Raw genomic sequence first — 24,051 nt, 5'->3', positions numbered from 1 at the left:
ACGGCCACGTCGGTGCCGCTCGCGATGCCCACATCACACACACACACACACACACACACACACACACACACACACACACGCACACACACTAGCCGTCTATACTGACCCTCATCAGCACCAGGTCCGCCGCCTCCACGGCCACGTCGGTGCCGCTCGCGATCGCGATGCCCACATCACACACACACACACACACACACACACACACACACACACACACACACACACACACACTAGCCGTCTATACTGACCCTCATCAGCACCAGGTCGGCCGCCTCCACGGCTACGTCGGTGCCGCTCGCGATCGCGATGCCCACATCACACACACACACACACACACACACACACACTAGCCGTCTATACTGACCCTCATCAGCACCAGGTCCGCCGCCTCCACGGCCACGTCGGTGCCGCTCGCGATCGCGATGCCCACATCACACACACACACACACACACACACACACACACACACACACACACACACACACACACTAGCCGTCTATACTGACCCTCATCAGCACCAGGTCGGCCGCCTCCACGGCTACGTCGGTGCCGCTCGCGATCGCGATGCCCACATCACACACACACACACACACACACACACACTAGCCGTCTATACTGACCCTCATCAGCACCAGGTCGGCCGCCTCCACGGCCACGTCGGTCCCGCTCGCGATCGCGATGCCCACATCAGCCTGCGCGAGCGCCGGTGAGTCGTTTACGCCGTCACCCACCTGTCACACAAATAAGTTGTCAAAAAAACATTATAGGTTCCAACCCCTGTCTCCATCATCAGATCAGGGAAAATGGCACTGGCACCATAATATTGCATTGTCAGCCAACTTACTTATGTATGCTAATTTTCAGCTCTGAAATCAGGAAATGGGTCAAATTTAGCTTCCACACTAACCAACTTACAATCTATCAGGGCAAGTTAAATAAAAGCTTGTAATGGGGTTGGCCGGTCGAAGTATTAAGCAGATGGCGCCAGCATAGCTTGCCCTGTCATTCCCTAGAATTGTGTCAAATTTTTGTTTTTTTAATGCCCCGGATGCCAGCCCTTTAAGCCACTTCATAGAAAAAGGGGCAAGCTATGATGGCGCCATCTATGCAAACCTTTGACAGTTGCCAACCCCATTCAAATCGTTCCTACATATATACATACGTATGTTTTTGCAAGCCTGTTGGTCAAATGCAGTGACACTAATGATTGTAAAATTACCATCACTATGTATTGAAGATTATGCATATAATCCACACCCCCAAAAACCTCGAAAACGACTACCATGACCATTTGACCACTTTCGCTAAGGAGTGCATAGTGCTATTTTTAACTGTTATTTTTCTGATGAGCTGGTGTGCACGATAGGAGTCTCCGATTTTGCACCTTACTCCAGGTGTCATACGGCGAAAAATGTAAACATATCTTTGACGTCGACTGTATTACTTATATTTTTGAGTTTGAGTTTAAGTGACTCACCATGGCGACCTTCTGCCCCTGCTCCTGTAGTTTCTGTATCTTGGCCACCTTGTGCGAGGGCAGCACCTCCGCGTACACCTTGTTGATGCCCACCTGACCAAACAACAAACAATCAAACAGTTAACAATTTACCGGACTATTTTGAGCAATAAAAATGAAAAAAAAAAAAAAAAAAAAAAAAAAAAAGAACTAGTGGCTCTGTGAGCTGTACACCTCGCGAACATACCTTAAAACTCAATAAATAATAACTCTGTCATTTTGAAAAAAAATCAAAAAAACGAATAGACAAAAATGTTTTTAAGGTCTGCCGAGGTAAATGCGTCTTTTGAAGATTTCTTCTAAACGGAACATTTTAGAACTATTGCAACCCTCTCTGTTTGAAGTGTGGTCACTGAACTTTTAATGCAGACGGCTATAATAGTTATAATATGTCACGTTTCGAAGACATCTTTAAAAGACGCATTTACCTCAAGTGACGCATATACCTCGGTTGACCTTAATCATCAAACTTGCTCACAAAAATTCACGAGAAACAGTTAATAATAGGCTACATGACAAATTTTTTTTATGGTATCAATCGATCGGATTTGTTTTTAGGATCAAATGTCTATATGGGACCCATTGCATTAAAGTAACACAAAAGTCAGAAATTGTAGTCAAAGTCCGACAGTCGCACTTCACTCGCGAGACGCCCTATACAAAACGGCCAGAGGCCGTGACGTCATCGCCCATCTTGTAGTATGGACAAAACAAGAAAATTGCGTTTTCGTCGGTGAAATATTGCGTTTATGTATGTAGTTGCTATACAATATTTTTTTGGATGAAATGTAAGGAATCGAATGGTACCCTTACTTTTATCGTTTTTGGAAGTTAAAAAACTCTTAAATTTTGAAACTTTCAGGTCCTGTAATTTTGTAATTTTTCAATATTTTATTTTAATATCCACATTATTGCGATAAATTGCTCGTTTGCTATCTATTTTACTAGATATTGTTATAAAATTCAACATGTGTCATCATCCCTATTGCGACCGGTAAAACGCTCGGCCAATAAATACCTGTCTGGCGATGGCGACGGCAGTCTTCCTGTTGTCCCCAGTCAGGAGGCACACCTCGAGTCCCATCTTCAGGCAGTACACCGCCAGGTCTTCACCTCTTCAGACTCCTATCGTCACACCAGCTCATGTAATACCTGTCTGGCGATGGCGACGGCAGTCTTCCTGTTGTCCCCAGTCAGGAGGCACACCTCGAGTCCCATCTTCAGGCAGTACACCGCAAGGTCTTCACCTCTTCAGACTCCTATCGTCACACCAGCTCATATAATACCTGTCTGGCGATGGCGACGGCAGTCTTCCTGTTGTCCCCAGTCAGGAGGCACACCTCGAGGCCCATCTTCAGGCAGTACACCGCCAGGTCTTCACCTCGTCAGAGACTCCTATCGTCACACCAGCTCATGTAATACCTGTCTGGCGATGGCGACGGCAGTCTTCCTGTTGTCCCCAGTCAGGAGGCACACCTCGAGGCCCATCTTCAGGCAGTACACCGCCAGGTCTTCACCTCGTCAGAGACTCCTATCGTCACACCAGCTCATGTAATACCTGTCTGGCGATGGCGACGGCAGTCTTCCTGTTGTCCCCAGTCAGGAGGCACACCTCGAGTCCCATCTTCAGGCAGTACACCGCAAGGTCTTCACCTCTTCAGACTCCTATCGTCACACCAGCTCATATAATACCTGTCTGGCGATGGCGACGGCAGTCTTCCTGTTGTCCCCAGTCAGGAGGCACACCTCGAGTCCCATCTTCTTCAGGCAGTATACCGCCAGGTGAGCCTCGGGCTTCACCTCGTCGGAGACTCCTATCGTGCACACCAGCTCATCTGTAATAAAATAACAACTTCATGTATAGTCATTCTCAATATTCATTAAAACATATAATCCACACCCCCAAAAACCTCGAAAACGAATACCATGTCAACTTTCACAGTACTAACTAATAATTAAGTCAGCTAACTAACTAAATAAATCAGCCATGTCAACTTTCACAGTAACTAAATAACTAAACTACACTAAGTAACTAAATAAGTCAGCAGCAGAAGTTGCTAAGCGGGCGAGGTGTTCAAAATGATCTTGGCGCGACTTTATTTTTAAGAGAATAAGAGCGCGTAAAGGGGATTTTGAACACCTCGCCCGCTTAGCAACTTCTGCTGCTGACTTATTTAGTTACTTAGTGTAGTTTAGTTATTTAGTTACTGTGAAAGTTGACATGGTATTCGTTTTCGAGGTTTTTGGGGGTGTGGATTATATGTTTTAATGAATATTATCGTTCTTTAATCTATTAATTCCGTTAGAAGTTTCATTCGAACGTGAAACAAGTATATAGTAGTAGTATTTATAGTAGCAAAGAGAATTTAAAATAGAGGCGTATTGTCAAAGTAAACTTTGTAGCCACAATAAATTTACTGCCATCTTTCGACCCATGATTAAAACTTTGTCGCTCGAAAAGATGGCGCCATACCTTTGACCTATACTCGTGCAGATGGCGACACCTTTTGATATTTAACAAATTTAACACATATCAGTGAAATAATAAGGATCAAAGTCAAATGGCGTCTAAAAGTTTTAATCATGTGACGAAAGATGCCAGTAAATTTACTGTGACTACAAAATTTACTTTGATAATCCGCTTCTATACTAAGTTCTCTTTGATAGTATGTAGTAGTAAGCAGGGATGTTGCGGATGCCGATTTTTTGACATCCGCGGATGCGGATGCGAATGCGGATTTTTAAAAGCTCACATCCGCGGATGCGGATGTCAAGATAGTACCATAAAAACGTCAAATATTACATTTTAGTAATTTTTATTTCAAAAAACCGGCCAAGTGCGAGTCGGACTCGCGTTCCAAGGGTTCCGTACATTAAGTCCCACTCACGCTTAACTGCTCATTTCTAATAGGTTTTTTGGTTAATGACTAAATTACCTAGCAGTCTAGCACTTACGCCGATGCTAAGACGTTCCTGTACCGACCTGTTCCACATCCGCATCCGCATTAAATCCGCATCGATTTTATGCGGATGCGGATGTTGAAAATAATGCGGAAGTTCCGGTTGCGGATGCGGATATTCGCAACATCCCTGGTAGTAAGTATAGAGTAGCGAGTAGAAAAAGTATTTTTGAATTTGACTGAAGTCCTCACCATTAATGGCGGCCAAAACGGCAGTCCTGCCCAACTGCTCGTCCGCTTTAAGCGCGTCCTGCACCCTCCGACCGACCTTGACCCCGTTGCGAGACATCCACTCCCTGTTACCTATTAGTACCACTACTTCCTGCCAAAAAAATTGTTAAATAAGTATTTAAAAAAATAAGAGATTAGAGAGGTGTATGATCCTTTTTTTTAAGTTAAATATTCGTTTTATGTATACAGGGTACAGGATGGAGTTTTCTAATACCACTTGGAGGGAAAGTACTCTTAATAATGGAGATAGCAAATTTCACAGAGTTAGAAAATTCCACCTTGTATAAGAATAAAAGAATTACAGAATCGTTTCTGAATAACCTATTAAATAAAATAAAAATACTTTACAAAGACGCTCCTTTAATAAGGGGGAGAGAAGAAAACTATATTCTTATAGAACACCACGCCAATGTGTAGAAAAGGATCCAAAATGGTGTTGAAGTATTTTAAAACTTGTCGAAGGCATTTGATTGCGTTGACCATAAAAAAATACTAACAATATTACATCTTTGTAATATAAAAATGAGATACCTTGTCTTATCTTACCACACCTATCGAATATAACACTCCGAGAAGTTATTAATAGAGTTTAATTACCTACTAAGTCATATAATGCAGCTCTTGGAGTTCCTCAGGGTTCAATTCTAGGACCCTTATTGTTTAAGTCTATTTTAATTACTGAACCTTTGTTTTATACGTCGTTGGCAAACGAACATTATTTCTGCCTGTAAGCGGTCACTGTAGCCTACGGCCTAGTACACGTACCCGCTCGTCGGTGGGTATGAGCGCGCTGAGCCTGTGCTGCGCCTGCGCGGAGCTCAGCGCCGCGTCGCCCTCACTGCCGACCACCTCTACCGGCACCCCGCAGACTGTGAACGTAGATCCAGCCCTGGTAACAAAACACAGTATTTATTATTATTCTCTTTATTTATTTGTCTTCTCTAAGTTAGGTAATTTTATAATATGGACATAAAAATAAAATACAAAAACATTTACAAAAACAACACGAAATACTTATAAACATATTATAAAAAACCTAACCTAGGGTGCCGACAGCAGCGGGGCAAGGACCAAGCTGCCGGTGGTCAGGGCCGCAGAGAGAGGAACCGCTTAACCTAACCTAACCTAACCTTCTGCATCTGACCCTTGATCCAACCACCTAGCGATTATTATTATTTGTTGAATTTGTATATGTTTAAACAAAAAACTATGTTATCGCCAAACTGTAACCGGTCTGTTGGCGAATGAAGCGCTTAATTAAATAATCAAAACTATTAATACCTAAAAAGCGAATATACACAAATACTAGTAATAAGTAGACCTTTAGAAACTAATAGTAGTAGTAAATTATTTATTGTACAAAAAGACATACTTATTAAAAAATAACATAAAATACTTATTAAAAGAAACATAACAGGCGAACTTATCTCTTTGAGGGATCTCCTCCAGATAACTTTTGAGACTTACTCGTATTTGGGCGTGTCGGCGGGCAGGGTCGGTGTGAGCGTGACGCGCGCGCGCAGGCCGCAGCCGGGCGCCGCCACGAACCCGGCGCACGGCGCAGGCGCAGCCGAACCCAGGACGCTGCGGCAGAACTTCACGATCGCTGCGAAAATATATGTCTTCAATACTAATTTTTAGGGTTCCGTAGCCAAATGGCAAAAAACGGAACCCTTATAGATTCGTCATGTCTGTCTGTCTGTCTGTCCGTCTGTCTGTCCGTCCGTATGTCACAGCCACTTTTCTCCGAAACTATAAGAACTATACCGTTGAAACTTGGTAAGTAGATGTATTCTGTGAACCGCATTAAGATTTTCACACAAAAATAGAAAAAAAACAATAAATTTTTGGGGTTCCCCATACTTCGAACTGAAACTCAAAATTTTTTTTTTCATCAAACCCATACGTGTGGGGTATCTATGGATAGGTCTTCAAAAATGATATTGAGGTTTCTAATATCATTTTTTTCTAAACTGAATAGTTTGCGCGAGAGACACTTCCAAAGTGGTAAAATGTGTGTCCCCCCCCCCCCCCTAACTTCTAAAATAAGAGAATGATAAAACTAAAAAAAATATATGATGTACATTACCATGTAAACTTCCACCGAAAATTGGTTTGAACGAGATCTAGCAAGTAGTTTTTTTTTTATACGTCATAAATCGCCTAAATACGGAACCCTTCATGGGCGAGTCCGACTCGCACTTGGCCGCTTTTTTTTTATTAGCCTATGTGTGTGTCCCACTGCTGGGCAAAGGCCTCCCCTCTCCTTTTCCAATCCTCCCTGTTCTGAGCAAGTCGTCCCGCCATCTCTTTCTCGGTCTGCCTCTGCCTCGACTACACTGCCTTCAATACTAATTATATTATATTATTTCTGGTGACCGAAAAGCTGGCGGATACCTCGCACAACGTATCAGCATTGCGATACAGCGAGGAAATATCGCCAGCATCCTTGGTACGATGCTTCGAGGGCCAATTTAGATTTAAGCTAGTTTTTAATCTCTTTTAGTAATACCACTGTGTATATCTTGTTTGTAAATAAATGATTATGTAATCTAATTAAATAGATAGAAAATGAGCAATTTATCACAATACATTGGAAACTTAAAAAATATATAGGAATAATAAAACAATACAAGACCTTAAAGTAAAAAAAAATCACCTCCAAAATAATGGTACCATTCAATTCCTTACATTTTATTTAAAAATAATATTGTATAGCAAAATTCCACCGACAAAATCGCAGTTTCCTTATTCTCATACATAGAAACCAGGGATATTGCGGATGCCGATTTTTTGTCATCCGCGGATTGTTAAAGGCTCACATCCGCGGATGCGGATGTCAAGATAAAAAACGTCAAAAATTACATTTTAGTAATTTTTATTTCAAAAAACCGGCCAAGTGCGAGTCGGACTCGCGTTCAAAGGATTCCGTACATTAAGTCCCACTCACGCTTGACTGCTAATTTCTAATAGGTTTTTTTAATACTAAATTACCTTTTAAGTCTAGCACTTACGCCGATGCTAAGACGTTCCTGTACCGACCTGTTCCACATCCGCATCCGCATTAAATCCGCATCGATTTTATGCGGATGCGGATGCAGATGCGGATGTTGAAAATAATGCGGTAGTTCCGCGGTTGCGGATGCGGATATTCGAAACATCCCTGATCGAAACGGCTTCTAACGTTAAACGACTATTCGAAAGACCTTGATGCTAGGCCTACTTGAATAAAGCATATTTTTTACTTGATTTGTTTTACACAGCATGTTCACTTCACGTTGGCTCACCTGAAGCGACAGGGTGTTCTGAATTCAGCTCCGCCGACAGTATGCAGGAGAGGACTTCGTGCAGAGAGTCCGCGCTTCCAGTCAACAAGGAGACTTTGGCGACGGCGGTGCTGCCACGAGTTATGGTGCCCGTCTTATCGAAGATCACAGTTTTCACCTGTTAAAATAAATACGTATGTTTAATAAGTAAACTTAAGTGAAAAAATTACAGTCTTGGGTGAGACTTGAACTCACGGCCTCTGGATCGATACTCCAGCGCTCTGCCATCTGAGCCCCCCAAGACCTCATCCATAGCCAGCAAATCTTTCCGCCATATGGGTCAAAAGTACCCGAGCGACATCTACCGTAAGAGCGTTACACTTCCTAAACGGCTAACGGCGGCCAGGGCACTAAGTGCCAAGTGCGAGAGGGACAGGTGCTTGGTCTCTCTCTAACTATACCTTATGTGCATTTTCAAGTGGTTCCGCGCCCTTCACCAACAATCCGTCCCTGGCCCCGACTCCAGAGGCCACCATGACAGCGGTGGGCGTGGCCAGTCCCAGCGCGCACGGACACGCTATGGCCAGGACACTAAGTGCCAAGTGCGAGAGCGACAGATTCTCCGTCTCTCTCTAACTATACCTTATGAGCATTTTCAAGTGGTTCCGCGCCTTTGACCAGCAATTCGTTCCTGGCCCCGACCCCGGAAGCGACCATGACAGCGGTGGGCGTGGCCAGTCCCAGTGCGCACGGACACGCTATGGCCAGGACACTAAGTGCCAAGTGCGAGAGGGACAGACGCTCCGTCTCTCTCTAACTATACCTTATGCGCATTTTCAAGTGGTTCCGCGCCCTTCACCAACAATCCGTTCCTGGCCCCGACCCCGGAAGCCACCATGACAGCGGTGGGCGTGGCCAGTCCCAGTGCGCACGGACACGCTATGGCCAGGACACTAAGTGCCAAGTGCGAGAGCGACAGATTCTCCGTCTCTCTCTAACTATACCTTATGCGCATTTTCAAGTGGTTCCGCGCCCTTCACCAACAATCCGTTCCTGGCCCCGACCCCAGAGGCCACCATGACAGCGGTGGGCGTGGCCAGTCCCAGTGCGCACGGACACGCTATGGCCAGGACACTAAGTGCCAAGTGCGAGAGCGACAGATTCTCCGTCTCTCTCTAACTATACCTTATGAGCATTTTCAAGTGGTTCCGCGCCTTTGACCAGCAATTCGTTCCTGGCCCCGACCCCGGAAGCGACCATGACAGCGGTGGGCGTGGCCAGTCCCAGTGCGCACGGACACGCTATGGCCAGGACACTAAGTGCCAAGTGCGAGAGGGACAGACGCTCCGTCTCTCTCTAACTATACCTTATGTGCATTTTCAAGTGGTTCCGCGCCCTTCACCAACAATCCGTTCCTGGCCCCGACTCCAGAGGCCACCATGACAGCGGTGGGCGTGGCCAGTCCCAGCGCGCACGGACACGCTATGGCCAGGACACTATGCCAAGTGCGAGAGGGACAGACGCTCCGTCTCTCTCTAACTATACCTTATGTGCATTTTCAAGTGGTTCCGCGCCCTTCACCAACAATCCGTTCCTGGCCCCGACTCCAGAGGCCACCATGACAGCGGTGGGCGTGGCCAGTCCCAGTGCGCACGGACACGCTATGGCGAGGACACTCAGCGCAAAGTGGAAGGCCGTTTGCACGATCAACTCCCAATCGGAGAAGCCGGAGTTTAGGTACGAGTCCTGCGGACAAACAAACGATTAAATAAAAACCAGTTCCTTATCGCTTCCGGTGTAAAAGTGCCCATAATGGTCACGGCATGCTGAACGCTAGATAGCCATCTAGGGCAGCCTCTGAACCAGAAACGATCCGGAGCGGAGATCCTTTCCCTTTTGCCTAAGTCGACGGCCTATGTCACGCACAAATTGCTTCGAAAAAATTATAAAAACCCCTACGCTATGTGCCAAAAAATCAGTTTCATGCCAATAATGCCTTACGTCATTTTGAAAAAGAGCTGATATTATTCAAACTGCTGGATCGATTTCTATCAAACATAATTAGGGTTTGCAATCCGGATCCGGAATGTATGAAATTGTCCGGATCTGGATCCGGATCCGCGGATCTTCCCATACATTTCGGATCCGTCGTGCAAACCCTAAACACTAACGTGCTTTTGGTAGCTGTACCTAGCTACCAGCGGTCACCCATATTTTACGATAATAGGTAAATATATGAGACCAAGCTTTACTCGGAAAACATATGAAAAAACTATAAAATGAGCGTTTTCCCAGAGATAAAACCTAGCTAGATCGATTTACCGCCACCGAAAACCCCCATACCTATAGCAAATTTCATCGAAATCGTTAGAGCCGTTTCCGAGATCCCCGAAATATATAAATATAAATAAACAAGAATTGCTCGTTTAAAGGTATAAGATAAAGGTCAAAATATAAATCACGTGAGTGGTATTGCTCGTTTAAAGGTATAATATAAGATAAAAGATATAATATAAGAAATATCAATCACGTGAGTGGTGACATCACTAGAAGTGACACTTACCGGCATGATGTGTTTGATGATGTCCACGTTAATGGCGCCGGCGACCATCCAGGACACCAACGTGAGGACAGACAGACCTATCACTATCGGGACGAAGTACCTGGAAACATATTACATATACATTTTTGGGTCATTCCACTTTTTCATGATTATTATTTAATTTTATGGGTTCTAGCAGAATTATCAGTGCTTCACCCGCATGAGCGTATTACTGACCCACCCTTTTGTTTTGCTGCAACGTACATACAAACCTAACTTTTATTGATGCTTCTAGTGCTTTCTTTTATTTTTAAGTAAGTAAGTAAGTAAGTAAGTATGTAATATTTATTTGTGAAACACCATTTTAGTTCGATATTGTTAATTCTTTTTTGTCAATATGTGTGTATTGTGGCAAGCGAATAAATGGTTTATCTATAATTTTTGCCAGAAAAAAGTAAGATAGGTATTGATGAGTTTGGGTATAAAAATAGTATTCCCAAATTGTGCCTGAACCAAATAATAGGAATTGTTGACCTAAATATAGTTCAGAGTACTGCATTCGCCTATGTTAGTAGCGGGCACAAGTACCTATAAAACGATTACCAAGGAATATGATTATAGTATTTTATGCAACCGTTGTTTAAGAGAGGTCAAAAAAGGCGAGTGGCGTGAGTAACAATTTGAGGCGAAGCCGAAAATTGTTAATAAAGACGCCACGAGTATTTTTTGACTCAGTTAACGTTGCATACAATACTTTTTCTACGACCAAGCACTTACTTTGAAATAAAATTGTAAATTTTGACAAATATTTTTAATTCAAGAAGTAACAAAAATGGAGGGTACGGGCGGGAAAAGAATGAATGAAATAAAAAAAAACAAGTCTATGGTTCACTTATTTGTCAGTGATGACATTTAAAATAAGGTTGGCAACACTGTATTTCATTAAATATTTTTTAAGTGGTCATTACACGAAGTATCGTAAAATCGCCAAAAAGATACTGCGTGTATGCACAAATTCTTTTTTGGGGAATAGACTACAGACTTGTCTTGACAACTATAAGATAGGGGTTTAAAGGTGTGTGCACGACCCTTTAAATGACAAATAAAAGTACGGGAGTAGAAAAAATAACTAAACCTACCCGGCTCTTATCGGCTAGGCGCTGTATAGGGGCCTTACTGCTCTGGGCGTCTTCCACCAGTCGAACTATTTAGGCCAGAGTACTGCATTCGCCTGTGTGAGTGGCGGACACGAGTACCTATAAAACGATTACCAGGGAATATGACTAAATAACTAAACATACCCGGCTATAGTGTCGGCTAGCCGCTGTATGGGGGCCTTACTGCTCTGGGCGTCTTCCACCAGTCGAACTATTTGGGCGAGAGTACTGCATTCGCCTGTGTGAGTGGCGCATACGAGTAACGCTCCGTGTTGGTTTATACTGCCTCCGATTACTAGGGAATCTGGGAAAATAATTACATAATGGTGTAAAGACTCATTTCATTTATAATTAAAAAACCAACAGGGTAACAAATCACCTAGGAAAGCATTTATTTGATGAGAATGGTGGCTAACTAACTTTCAATTGTTATAGATCAAAATGGTACCTAATTCAAAATGATTTAAGCAACCTACTCGTTATTTTAATGATTTTTATATCCCCATAAAATTATACCCCACTGGATGTAGTAAGTATATTAGGTGCGATGGTATAATTAATTACGCGGTTACCTTTAGTTTTGGCCACGGGCATGGATTCTCCAGTAATAAGTGACTCGTCGCACGTACTCTGCCCGGATATAACTTTCCCGTCCACTGGTATTTTAGCTCCTGGTACTACCTGATCAAACGGAATTAACATTATAAGGGTGAATCAACTTTTTCTTGTCACTCGTTGCCATGGTTACGCTCTCCTGGGTCACTCTTTAAAACCTGATTTTTAGGCATTTAAATTCACACGCTTTTTTGTGATACTTGTAAACCCTTTCCATTGAGGGTCGTCTACCAAGCGTGTCAGAATAAGGTGGTGTACAATGTCTTCTAACAAACTATGCTACTATTGTCTCTTGGACAGAATAACAACAAGAAATAGTTGATTCACCCATAAATGATAATAATATGTAAATCAAAATGGCCGCCGGGTAAAACTTACACCTTAAGCGCCACCTGCGCCATCTCACTAACCCGGGGTTAACAGGTTAAATCGTTAACTCAGTGTCAAATTGTACTGGTAACCATGGTAATGTAGGGACTGCGTCCTACATTCGCCCAAGCTTAGATGATATTAAATAAATTAAATTTTAGCTTTTCCCGTTATACGCAATGTGCATAGCATTCGTAACGGTAACTTTGTTTATTTATTGCCGTTAGGAATAAGATTGTAAAAGTATTGTAAAATGCATTTCCTTTTCCTTGTCGGCACTGACTCTTTGTTTGTCTATTTTTGTTTTATTTCTTTGTCGGTGTCCGAATACCTATTGTTAACTTAAGTAATAAACTAATTTGTAGCCAGCGTGAGAGAAACGCTGGGACCCGGCATGCGCAAACCGTTATCGGTCCTGATGCTTACCTGCAAAGTTAAGGTCATCGGAATCGCGGGGAGTCAGAGTTAGTTCTGAGTTAGACGTCAACTCGTCGAGTTGTCTAGAGACCTTTATCACAGGTCGAGCTTGATTTTATATCGCTCCCTACTACTACTAGTTAAATATTTTAATTTCTGTTAGTTTAGTTTTTGAGTAGTGTTAATATAGATTAATTATTTTTCCGGAGTCTACACTTTTATTTACGATAATCCCAACTCCTTAGTACGCATACCAAACCCCGCTGCCAAATTCGGTCCTGGCGTTTCTCACGCTGGCTACAAATTAGTTTATTACTTAAGTTAACAATAGGTATTCGGACACCGACAAAGAAATAAAACAAAAATAGACAAACAAAGTGTCAGTGCCGACAAGGAAAAGGAAATGCATTTTACAATACTTTTACAATCTTATTCCTAACGGCAATAAATAAACAAAGTTACCGTTACGAATGCTATGCACATTGCGTATAACGGGAAAAGCTAAAATTTAATTTATTTAATATCATCTAAGCTTGGGCGAATGTAGGACGCAGTCCCTACAGTAACTTCAGGTTTAAACGGTGGCAGCTACAGCTACCAACATAGTTTAACTCTATAACGAGTGTGGTAACTCTGGCTAACTAACGGGGTGTATATGAAAATCTCTAATGATTACGATTAAAACTCACTTTTAACACGTCACCCCGCTCCACCAGCTCCACATAGCTCACACTTGTGTTATTTGCACTGAGTCCATTTGCGTCTAGATTTACTAGCACAGCCGCCGTTGCTTTTAGTAATAACAGCTTGGATAAAGCTTCTAACGTTTTGCTCAAGGAAATAATTATATATCCACTCACATGATTCTGGCAGCTAGAGCAACATTGTGTACCTCTATACGAGTGTGGTAACTGGTAACTCTGGCTACCTACAGATGTATATCTGTCGGCGGCCGATCGTAAGATCAGGCATATCGTGAAATTCCTAGGCATATCGTGAAACGTGAAATTCTTTGACCCGTTCTCTGAGTCGACGGAGTCTCGGAGTCTCGGAGTCGCGTAGCGGGGCTCCGTCGACTCAGAGAACGGGTCAAAGAATTTCACGTTTCACGATATGCCTAGGAATTTCACGATATGCCTGATCTTACGATCGGCCGCCGACAGATATACATCTGTAGGTAGCCAGAGTTACCAGTTACCACACTCGTATAGAGGTACACAATGTTGCTCTAGCTGCCAGAATCATGTGAGTGGATATATAATTATTTCCTTGAGCAAAACGTTAGAAGCTTTATCCAAGCTGTTATTACTAAAAGCAACGGCGGCTGTGCTAGTAAATCTAGACGCAAATGGACTCAGTGCAAATAACACAAGTGTGAGCTATGTGGAGCTGGTGGAGCGGGGTGACGTGTTAAAAGTGAGTTTTAATCGTAATCATTAGAGATTTTCATATACACCCCGTTAGTTAGCCAGAGTTACCACACTCGTTATAGAGTTAAACTATGTTGGTAGCTGTAGCTGCCACCGTTTAAACCTGAAGTTACTGTAGGGACTGCGTCCTACATTCGCCCAAGCTTAGATGATATTAAATAAATTAAGCTAAAATTTAATTTATTTAATATCATCTAAGCTTGGGCGAATGTAGGACGCAGTCCCTACAGTAACTTCAGGTTTAAACGGTGGCAGCTACAGCTACCAACATAGTTTAACTCTATAACGAGTGTGGTAACTCTGGCTAACTAACGGGGTGTATATGAAAATCTCTAATGATTACGATTAAAACTCACTTTTAACACGTCACCCCGCTCCACCAGCTCCACATAGCTCACACTTGTGTTATTTGCACTGAGTCCATTTGCGTCTAGATTTACTAGCACAGCCGCCGTTGCTTTTAGTAATAACAGCTTGGATAAAGCTTCTAACGTTTTGCTCAAGGAAATAATTATATATCCACTCACATGATTCTGGCAGCTAGAGCAACATTGTGTACCTCTATACGAGTGTGGTAACTGGTAACTCTGGCTACCTACAGATGTATATCTGTCGGCGGCCGATCGTAAGATCAGGCATATCGTGAAATTCCTAGGCATATCGTGAAACGTGAAATTCTTTGACCCGTTCTCTGAGTCGACGGAGCCCCGCTACGCGGGGCTCCTATTTCTGGGCAGTTTGCCCTTCGGGCATCTAAAGCAACCTAACGAACTTATCCTAACTACTTATATATTGGTTTATAGAATAGAATAGAATAGAAATGGTTTATTTGGTGTTGAAATACATGCTTAACATATAATACATCTTATTCTAGTACAAGACACCAAAATGGATGCCACTCAGCATATGCCGATGACTAATGTTCTTAGCCATGGCGCTGGTTTTCAGGGCAACCAATTAAAATACACATAAAAAATATAAAATAAAGCAAAACTTAAGAGAGAGAGATAACATATGGGAGAAGAGGTGACAGTTGAGTTAATTAATTGATAACAGTACATAATTCCGTGTTTGAACAATTTGGAAGTAGAAGTATGTGTTTGTAAGCATGAAACGAGCTTAATAGCTAAAAAAAAAAAAAATAATAATAATATCTAGCGCAGTACGTCAGTTCATATGTTGGAAGTTTGAACATCGGTTAAATATTCTTTCATCTTAATTTTAAAGGTTGCTATTGACGTACAATTTCTAACGTTTAATGTCACTATCGTCAAAACATTACACAGGAACATTACGATCTGCCTGATTTTACGATCGGCCGCCGACATATCTATAATAACTCACTTTTAACACGTCACCCCGTTCCACCAGCTCGACCGGTATGTTCTTTTCACTAAGCACTTGTCCATTCGCGTCCAGATTCACTAGCACAGCCTCCGTAGCTTTTAGTAATAACAGCTTAGATAGAGCTTCTGACGTTTTGCTCAAGGATATAGTTATACATATATCCACTCATATAATTCTGGCAGCTAGAGCAACATTGTGTACCTCTACCACAGAATAAGTAATAGTATTATCATACAGAACGGCCACGCACCGCCCCGCCCCGACTCGGATTACCTCGCCCCGCGACATGAATCTGCCGGACTTCTGGCGTGCTCTCAGTAAAGCGACTTACCCGCACATACACAATGACGCGTGTACAGACGTGCCGCGCACACATATAAACGCCAATGATTTTTGATGTATGGCGTGTCCGCCCTGTGCCTCTACAACGAGTGTGGTAACTCTGGCTACCTAAAGGTTTATATATATAATAACTCACTTTTAACACGTCACCCCGTTCCACCAGCTCGACCGGTATGTTCTTTTCACTAAGCACTTGTCCATTTGCATCCAGATTTACTAGCACAGCCTCAGTCGCTTTTAGTGATAACAGCTTGGATAGAGCTTCCGAAGTTTTGCCCTGGAAACAAAATTTGTCAATTTGACATAATATCTATGAAAAGGGACCTTATTGTCGATGGCGCTTACGCCGCACAGCGTCGCGTGGCATTGTATTTATATCGGAGCATCGTTAATAGTGGCGTAAGCGCCATCGACAATAAGGTCCCTTTTCATAGATAACGTCACAGATATGCAAGCAATGTTAATCACAATGATAATGTCGTACATTGAAGATAATATTTAATTTCGCACAGCGTATTAGTATCGTTATACAGCGAGGAAATACTGCCAGCCTTCTGGGCACCCTGCCTGTTGACGGCGATTTAGGCCGTTTTTTTTGCCTGTAGCATAAGTAAGTCAGTGTAGTGTAGTAGGTCTAGTACAGTGGTTCCTAATCTGGGGGTAATTACCCCCGTGGGGGTAAAACTGGTATTTTACGGGGGTAAATAAGCTAACATAATATAACAATACAACAAACGTACACGTTTTATTTTTTATTACCATTGGGAGGAGGGGTAAAATCAGGTTCCCTAGTTAGTCATAGGGGTGACCAGGCTGAAAAGGTTAGGAACCACTGGTCTAGTAAGTTTTATTATGTTGCTTTTTAGTTTGTATTAATAAATACAATTTGTATGAAAAATAGGAAGTCTTTAGACTTCATCATTGTTGAAAGTCGCTTAACAAATGTTGGTTAGTTTGAGGAAAGCCTAGAGTTTAAATTTTTGATCGTGTTACGCCACATCACGTATATTTTGCTCGTTTTGACAGTCGTGTCGATCCCTCACCTTGGCAATATGCCCCAGCCACCGTCCCAAGGACACGAACACTAACAGCATGGGTGGCGTGTCGAAGAACGTCATGGGGCCCGTGTCTTTACCTTGGCAATATGCTCCAGCTACCGTCCCAAGGACACAAACATCAACAACATGGGTGGCGTGTCGAAGAACGTCATGGGGCCCGTGTCTTTACCTTGGCAATATGCTTCAGCCACCGTCCCAAGGACACGAACACTAGCAACATGGGTGGCGTGTCGAAGAACGTCATGGGGCCCGTGTCTTTACCTTGGCAATATGCTTCAGCCACCGTCCCAAGGACACGAACACTAGCAACATGGGTGGCGTGTCGAAGAACGTCATGGGGCCCGTGTCTTTACCTTGGCAATATGCTTCAGCCACCGTCCCAAGGACACGAACACTAGCAACATGGGTGGCGTGTCGAAGAACGTCATGGGGCCCGTGTCTTTACCTTGGCAATATGCTTCAGCCACCGTCCCAAGGACACGAACACTAGCAACATGGGTGGCGTGTCGAAGAACGTCATGGAGCCCGTGTCTTTACCTTGGCAATATGCTTCAGCCACCGTCCCAAGGACACGAACACTAGCAACATGGGTGGCGTGTCGAAGAACGTCATGGAGCCCGTGTCTTTACCTTGGCAATATGCTTCAGCCACCGACCCAAGGACACGAACATTAGCAACATGGGTGGCGTGTCGAAGAACGTCATGGGGCCCGTGTCTTTACCTTGGCAATATGCTCCAGCCACCGCCCCAAGGACACGAACACTAGCAACATGGGTGGCGTGTCGAAGAACGTCATGGAGCCCGTGTCTTTACCTTGGCAATATGCTCCAGCCACCGCCCCAAGGACACGAACACTAGCAACATGGGTGGCGTGTCGAAGAACGTCATGGGGCTCGTGTCTTTCTGTAACGCCATCGCCGCCGTCACCACCGCTAGGGAGTACGCGTAACTGAAATGGGAGAATATTCATTATAGGCTTCTTCTTAAATGCATTTATTTACAAACAAGATATACACAGTGGTATTACTAAAAGAAATTAAAAACTAGCTTAAATCTAAAATAGGCCCTTGAGGCATTGTACCAAGGATGCTGGCGACATTTCCTCGCTGTATCGCAATGCTGATACGTTGTGCGAGGTAGCCGCCAGCTCTTCGGTCACCAGTTACGTCAACCAGACGCTTCGCGATTTCTGCGAACAACTTATGCGCGGAGAGACTCAGGGATATTATAGGCTATTTGACATTTTTTTATGAATGGTATAATTCGATCAGGTTTGTTTTAAGGATCAAATGTCTGTATGGGACCCATTGTCTTAAAGCAATACAAAAGTCACAAATGATGGTCAAAGTCTGGCACCCGCACTTTACTGACGAAACGCTTCTAACAAAATGGCAATACATCGTGACGTCACCATGTAACGTTAGAAGCCGTTTCAATGTATGGAAAACAAGGAAATTGCGATTTTGTCGGTGAAATATTGCGTTTATGTATATGGTTGCTATACAATGTTTTTTAAATAAAATGTAAGGAATCGAATGGTATCATTATTTTTTTTTCCTATTTCGAAGTAATTTTTTATTTTTATTTCAGGCCTTGTATGTCCAAACATCTCAAAAAAACTAAAATTATTATATGCAGCTTCTCAACCCCTCACATGCTTTTGGTAGCTGTAGCTACCAGCTAACCCTTATTTTATTATAATAACAGATGTCACTTAAAATTATCAATCCGTATTTTTTTATACTACGTCGGTGACAATCAAATCAAACATATGGCCCCCTGGTGCTAAGCGGTCACCGTAGCCTATGGACGCCTGCAACTTCAGATGTGTTACACGCGTTGCCGATCCTAACACCTCGCAATTGCCTCGAATAAGAATTCAAAGGAATGTGTACCTTATAGTAGTTGTCATAGAGATCAGAACATCCATATTAGACGTGCCGTGGCTCAGCGCCTTATATGCTTGCTTGTAAAAATGCCATCCGCCGATAAACTGTAACAATCAAAGAAAATGAACAATAGTTATTTGTTTTACAAGGGGGCAAAGTTGTTGTTTAACCACTCTTGCTAATATTGATACCCGAGCAAGAGAATGGTTAGAAAATGTAATCTTGAGCGTTGCGAGGGTTTCAAGGTTTAACCCTCGTGTTAAACAAATTTTGACATCGAGTGAATCACAAAATATGTCACCACACCAACGCGTGAAAAACAATCCAAATGACGGCTTGCAATCCTTTATTAGATGGACTATTTACAAAAAAGTGAATGAATGAATGAGAACGAATTAGGCAATTAACACATTCAGTGCCGAAAACCCATCGGGTATTTTATGCTTCCGTTCCCAGGACGACCCGGTAGTCGGGATCGTGGTACTACAGCTTTATATGAAGACATTTTTGTGGCCTGGCGCGGATGTCTTGTTTGGCTGGGTGGCAATGAATGTGTTAATAGTCATACGAGGTCTATAGCTCACAGAGCAATTAAGTAACTGGGTTAATCAACTTTTTCTAGTCACACGTTGCTATGGTTACGGTCTCCTGAGTCACTCTTAAATCTCTAGGTTTATCGTATTTAAATGAACCAAACTTGCATTCTATGGTAGTTATAAGACCTTTCCACAATGGGACATCTACTGAGCATGTTAGTAGAACATGGTACAGCAGTTCTAACAATCTATGCTACTATTGTCTCCTCGCTGATGGGACAGAATAACAACAAGAAATAGTTGATTGACGTACCTGTACAGGGGTAGCCAACAGGAACATGATCAGGTTCTCCAAGCTGAGGCCAGGCAGCACGCAGCACATGACCCTGGGGTCGTGGTGGTGGCCCATGTTGGCCATGAAATACGCCATGGCCACCATGCACGGCCCGCCGAAGAGCAGAGAGTTTAGAAATGCGTTCCGCCATTTTATAATTGGTCAAACCAATATGTCAGTACATAAGAACAAAATAAACTATACTCATCCTTTTCTTGAGTGCTAGTACTAGTGTAAAACAAAGATAGTATGATTTTCTCTGTCTGTGTTTGAAATGAGACAGTCCTTTGACAAACTATGATATCACCTGCGCGACACGGCGATCCTGATTCTCACACGTCCTCGTGTGCAATGAGAAATTTAATAGTCATACGAGGTCTATAGCTCACAGAGTTAGTTAAGTACCTGGACAGGGGTAGCCAGCAGGAACATGATGAGGTTTTCCAAGCTGAGGCCAGGCAGCACGCAGCACATGTCCCTGGGGTCGTGGTGGTGGCCCATGTTGGCCATGAAATACACCATGGCCACCATGCACGGCCCGCCGAAGAGCAGAGAGATATTAGGAACGCGTTCCGCCATTTTATAATTGGTCAAACCAATTTGTCAGTACATAAGAACAAAAAAACTATACTCATCCTTTTCTTTTGAGTGCCAGTACTAGTGTAAGACAAAGATAGTATGATTTCCTCTGTCTGTGTTTGAAATGAGACAGTCCTTTGACAAACTATGATATCACCTTCACGACACGGCGATCCTGACTCTCACACGTCCTCGTGTGCAATCAGCTATAGTCATACGAGGTCTATAGCCACAGACAAGACATCCTCCAGACTGAGAATAGTAGTGCTAACCCCTCTGCCACAAATATACGATAGATTTTACTCCATTCTCGAGTCAAAGTATCTTTGTGTGACGTCCGTGTGTTTGAACGGACCAATCACGGCACGGGACTCGCTCACCTCGTCCCCCGCACCCCAGTATTTTTGGCAGCATCGGTTTCATGAAATAATTGCTCTAAACTCCGTCTAGAGGATTCCTAGTCTATGTCTATAGCTCACAGAGCCAGTTAAGTACCTGCACAGGGGTCGCCAGTAGGAACATGATGAGGTTCTCCAAGCTCAGGCCAGGCAGCACGCAGCACATGGCCCTGGGGTCATGGTGGTGGCCCATGTTGGCCATGAAATACGCCATGGCCACCATGCACGGCCCGCCGAAGAGCAGAGAGATTAGAAATGCGTTCCGCCATTTTATAGTTGGTCAAACCAATATGTCAGTACATAAGAACAAAAAAACTATACTCATCCTTTTCTTGAGTGCTAGTGTAAGACAAAAATAGTATGATTCTCTCTGTCCATGTTTGAAATAAGACAGTCCTTTGACAAACTATGATATCACCTGTGCGACACGGCGATCCTGATTCTCACACGTCCTCGTGTGCAATGAGAAATTTAATAGTCATACGAGGTCTATAGCTCACAGAGCTAGTTAAGTACCTGGACAGGGGTAGCCAGCAGGAACATGATCAGGTTCTCCAAGCTGAGGCCAGGCAGCACGCAGCACATGTCCCTGGGGTCATGGTGGTGGCCCATGTTGGCCATGAAATACGCCATGGCTACCATGCACGGCCCGCCGAAGAGGAGAGAGATTAGGAACGCGTTCCGCCATTTTCTTATTTCTTCTCTGGAAAATAAAACAAAAGTCAGATTTTTGATTAAGTACCCTAATATGGACAAATATAACACACCACCACACATACACACACACAGGTTGAGTAACCAGTGAAACCTGTGTCGAAACGTCGGTAAATAAAGGTAATAAAATAAATTTCGCGATAGACCCGTCTATAAATGTGAGTAAATACAGTGTGTGGCCTATAACGCGGGAGAATAATTAAAACGTAGATTCTACTACTCAAACAATAAAACTTTTGTTCGACAACTTTTTGAAATTATGTAGTCTTAAAATTGTCCCTTTTTCAAACAAACTAAATAATATTTTCAATGTACTTTAAATTCCGTCTAATTGACATCGCCCGTCAGTCTTGTCACCGTACAGGCATAATCAATTTCGTGATACATTGCGTGTTCGATTAAATTTTAAAGTGTTTTAAAATACAAACCACAAGTTATTTTTAAAAGTTGCTGAACAAACATTGTCTAGTTTGAGGAGTAGAATCTACGTTTTAATTATTCTCCCGCGTTATAGGCCACACACTGTATAACACAACTTGAAATCACTACATAGTATAAAACAAAGTCGCTTCCCGCAGTCTGTCTGTATGTATGCTTAGATCTTTAAAACTACGCAACGGATTTCGATGCGGTTTTTTTAAATAGAGTGATTCAAGAGGAAGGTTATGCATAATTTGTTAACCCGTGCGAAGCCGGGGCGGGTCGCTAGTATTTTAATAAAAGTAATTCGAAGTACAAAATGTTATACAAAATTGAGTTTTAGTTTTCAACTGGCGATTTCGATAAGCGATTGATGTGATGAACGGATAAAACAATAATTGAATGATTGATTGATTGACTTTACAACATGTATAACAGGGTATACAAGAAACTACAATATAATACTTGCTTGTTAAATTGTACAATACTTAATCGCGTATCTAACGTTTAAGATTTACCTCCGACGTTTCGAGAGAGAACTCGCGTTGTCAGCCTTCTTTCACTCATTCTTTCCACGTGTCCAAACCATCTCAACATACCTTTCTCAATTTTTGTCAATACATCTTCGTTCAGTCCACACTTTTCCCTTATCACACTGTTCCTAATGCTATTTTGTAATCTCACACCACCACAGAATAAATAATAGTACTAAGTACAGAAGACTCGCTCTCTAACAAAACGCGTCTGTTACGATCAGCACAGATATGGCCGCTAGGTGGCGACAGCGCCACGCGCGGCTTATGGCTTTCCCCAAAATTGGGGCCGCACGGATGTACTTTTAGCTACCTGTAGCAAAGCGACGAAATCGCGGAGTGAGCCACGCCTGACACCACACAATTTATCGTGTCGTTCAATATTAAAAATCGTGAAAGTTTAAATGAGTGATACTTACTTGTGTTCTAAATAGTTGGAAGCGCCTTTACTGTTCGGGCTGGCGACTGTCGCCTCGAATCCGAGGTTGTTGATCGCCTCGCATATAGTGCGGGGGCCTATTACTTCAGCATCGTATTTCACTTTGCCTCTGTAAACAAAAGATAAATACGGGGTGAAATAGGGATGATGACTAATGTTGAATTTTATAACAAAATCTAGTAAAATAGATAGCAAATGAGCAATTATATATGGAAATAATATAAAAATACAGCACTTGAAAGTTCCAAGATTTATGTTTTTTTTTAATTTCCAAAAACGAAATAAGTAGGAATACCATTCGATTCCTCACATTTTACCCAAAAAAAGATTAATTACATAGCAACTATATACATAAACGCAATATTTCACCGACAAAAACGCATTTTTTTTTGTTTTGTTCATACTTCAAGATGCGCTCTCAGTGACCTTGACGTCACGTTCACATAGCGATTTGTTAGGGGCGTTTCGCGAGTGAAGTACGACTGTCGGACTTTGACTATGACTTTTGACTTTTGTATTGCTTTAATGCAATGGGTCCCATAGAGACATTTGATCCTAAAAACAAACCTGATTGATTGATACCATAAATGAAAATTTGTCATGTAGCCTATTTTAACCACCAGCTCTGCGTAGTGACTGTATAATCCAGTAATCTACCCGAGTGTAGGCCAAAGGTTATGGCGCCATCGCTCGAAAAGATACCACCACCACCACCATACCTTTGGCCTACATATTAGAAAAAAATAACACATACAGTAGAATCCGCTTATAATGACATCGAAGGGAATTGACCAACACGTCATACTAAGCGGATGTAATATAAAGCATAGTGGATCAACTTCTTGTTTTTGTTGATTTTTCCAAATTAATCTCAAATTACTTTGTGAGAGATGAGTTTCATTAATCTTGCACCAATTATCAACTTTCACAGAGAATAAAAACTAAAACAACTTAAACGC

The 24,051-nt window shown here is 42.7% G+C and overlaps 1 protein-coding gene across 1 annotated transcript in view; it reads right to left on the bottom strand.

The window, feature by feature from the left end:
• The window catches only part of LOC134660503 (copper-transporting ATPase 1), a 64,865-nt gene that overhangs the window by 15,069 nt on the left and 25,745 nt on the right, over positions 1 to 24,051 (bottom strand). Inside the window, exons 10-25 of the mRNA XM_063516274.1 lie at positions 23,073 to 23,201; positions 21,503 to 21,689; positions 19,146 to 19,243; positions 18,064 to 18,199; positions 16,329 to 16,469; positions 12,245 to 12,353; positions 11,817 to 11,976; positions 10,537 to 10,636; positions 9,519 to 9,719; positions 7,995 to 8,151; positions 6,175 to 6,313; positions 5,473 to 5,596; positions 4,669 to 4,798; positions 3,209 to 3,351; positions 1,478 to 1,570; positions 621 to 731 (exon numbers count right to left, since the gene is read on the bottom strand). Coding sequence (XP_063372344.1) covers positions 621 to 731; positions 1,478 to 1,570; positions 3,209 to 3,351; positions 4,669 to 4,798; positions 5,473 to 5,596; positions 6,175 to 6,313; positions 7,995 to 8,151; positions 9,519 to 9,719; positions 10,537 to 10,636; positions 11,817 to 11,976; positions 12,245 to 12,353; positions 16,329 to 16,469; positions 18,064 to 18,199; positions 19,146 to 19,243; positions 21,503 to 21,689; positions 23,073 to 23,201 — 2,158 coding nt within the window. The remainder of the gene's footprint in view (positions 1 to 620; positions 732 to 1,477; positions 1,571 to 3,208; positions 3,352 to 4,668; positions 4,799 to 5,472; positions 5,597 to 6,174; positions 6,314 to 7,994; positions 8,152 to 9,518; positions 9,720 to 10,536; positions 10,637 to 11,816; positions 11,977 to 12,244; positions 12,354 to 16,328; positions 16,470 to 18,063; positions 18,200 to 19,145; positions 19,244 to 21,502; positions 21,690 to 23,072; positions 23,202 to 24,051) is intronic.

The sequence above is a fragment of the Cydia amplana genome, chromosome 27 (genome assembly GCF_948474715.1).
Source record: "Cydia amplana chromosome 27, ilCydAmpl1.1, whole genome shotgun sequence".
Taxonomy (NCBI): domain Eukaryota; kingdom Metazoa; phylum Arthropoda; class Insecta; order Lepidoptera; family Tortricidae; genus Cydia; species Cydia amplana.
This window is presented reverse-complemented; position numbering and strand designations above follow the sequence as displayed.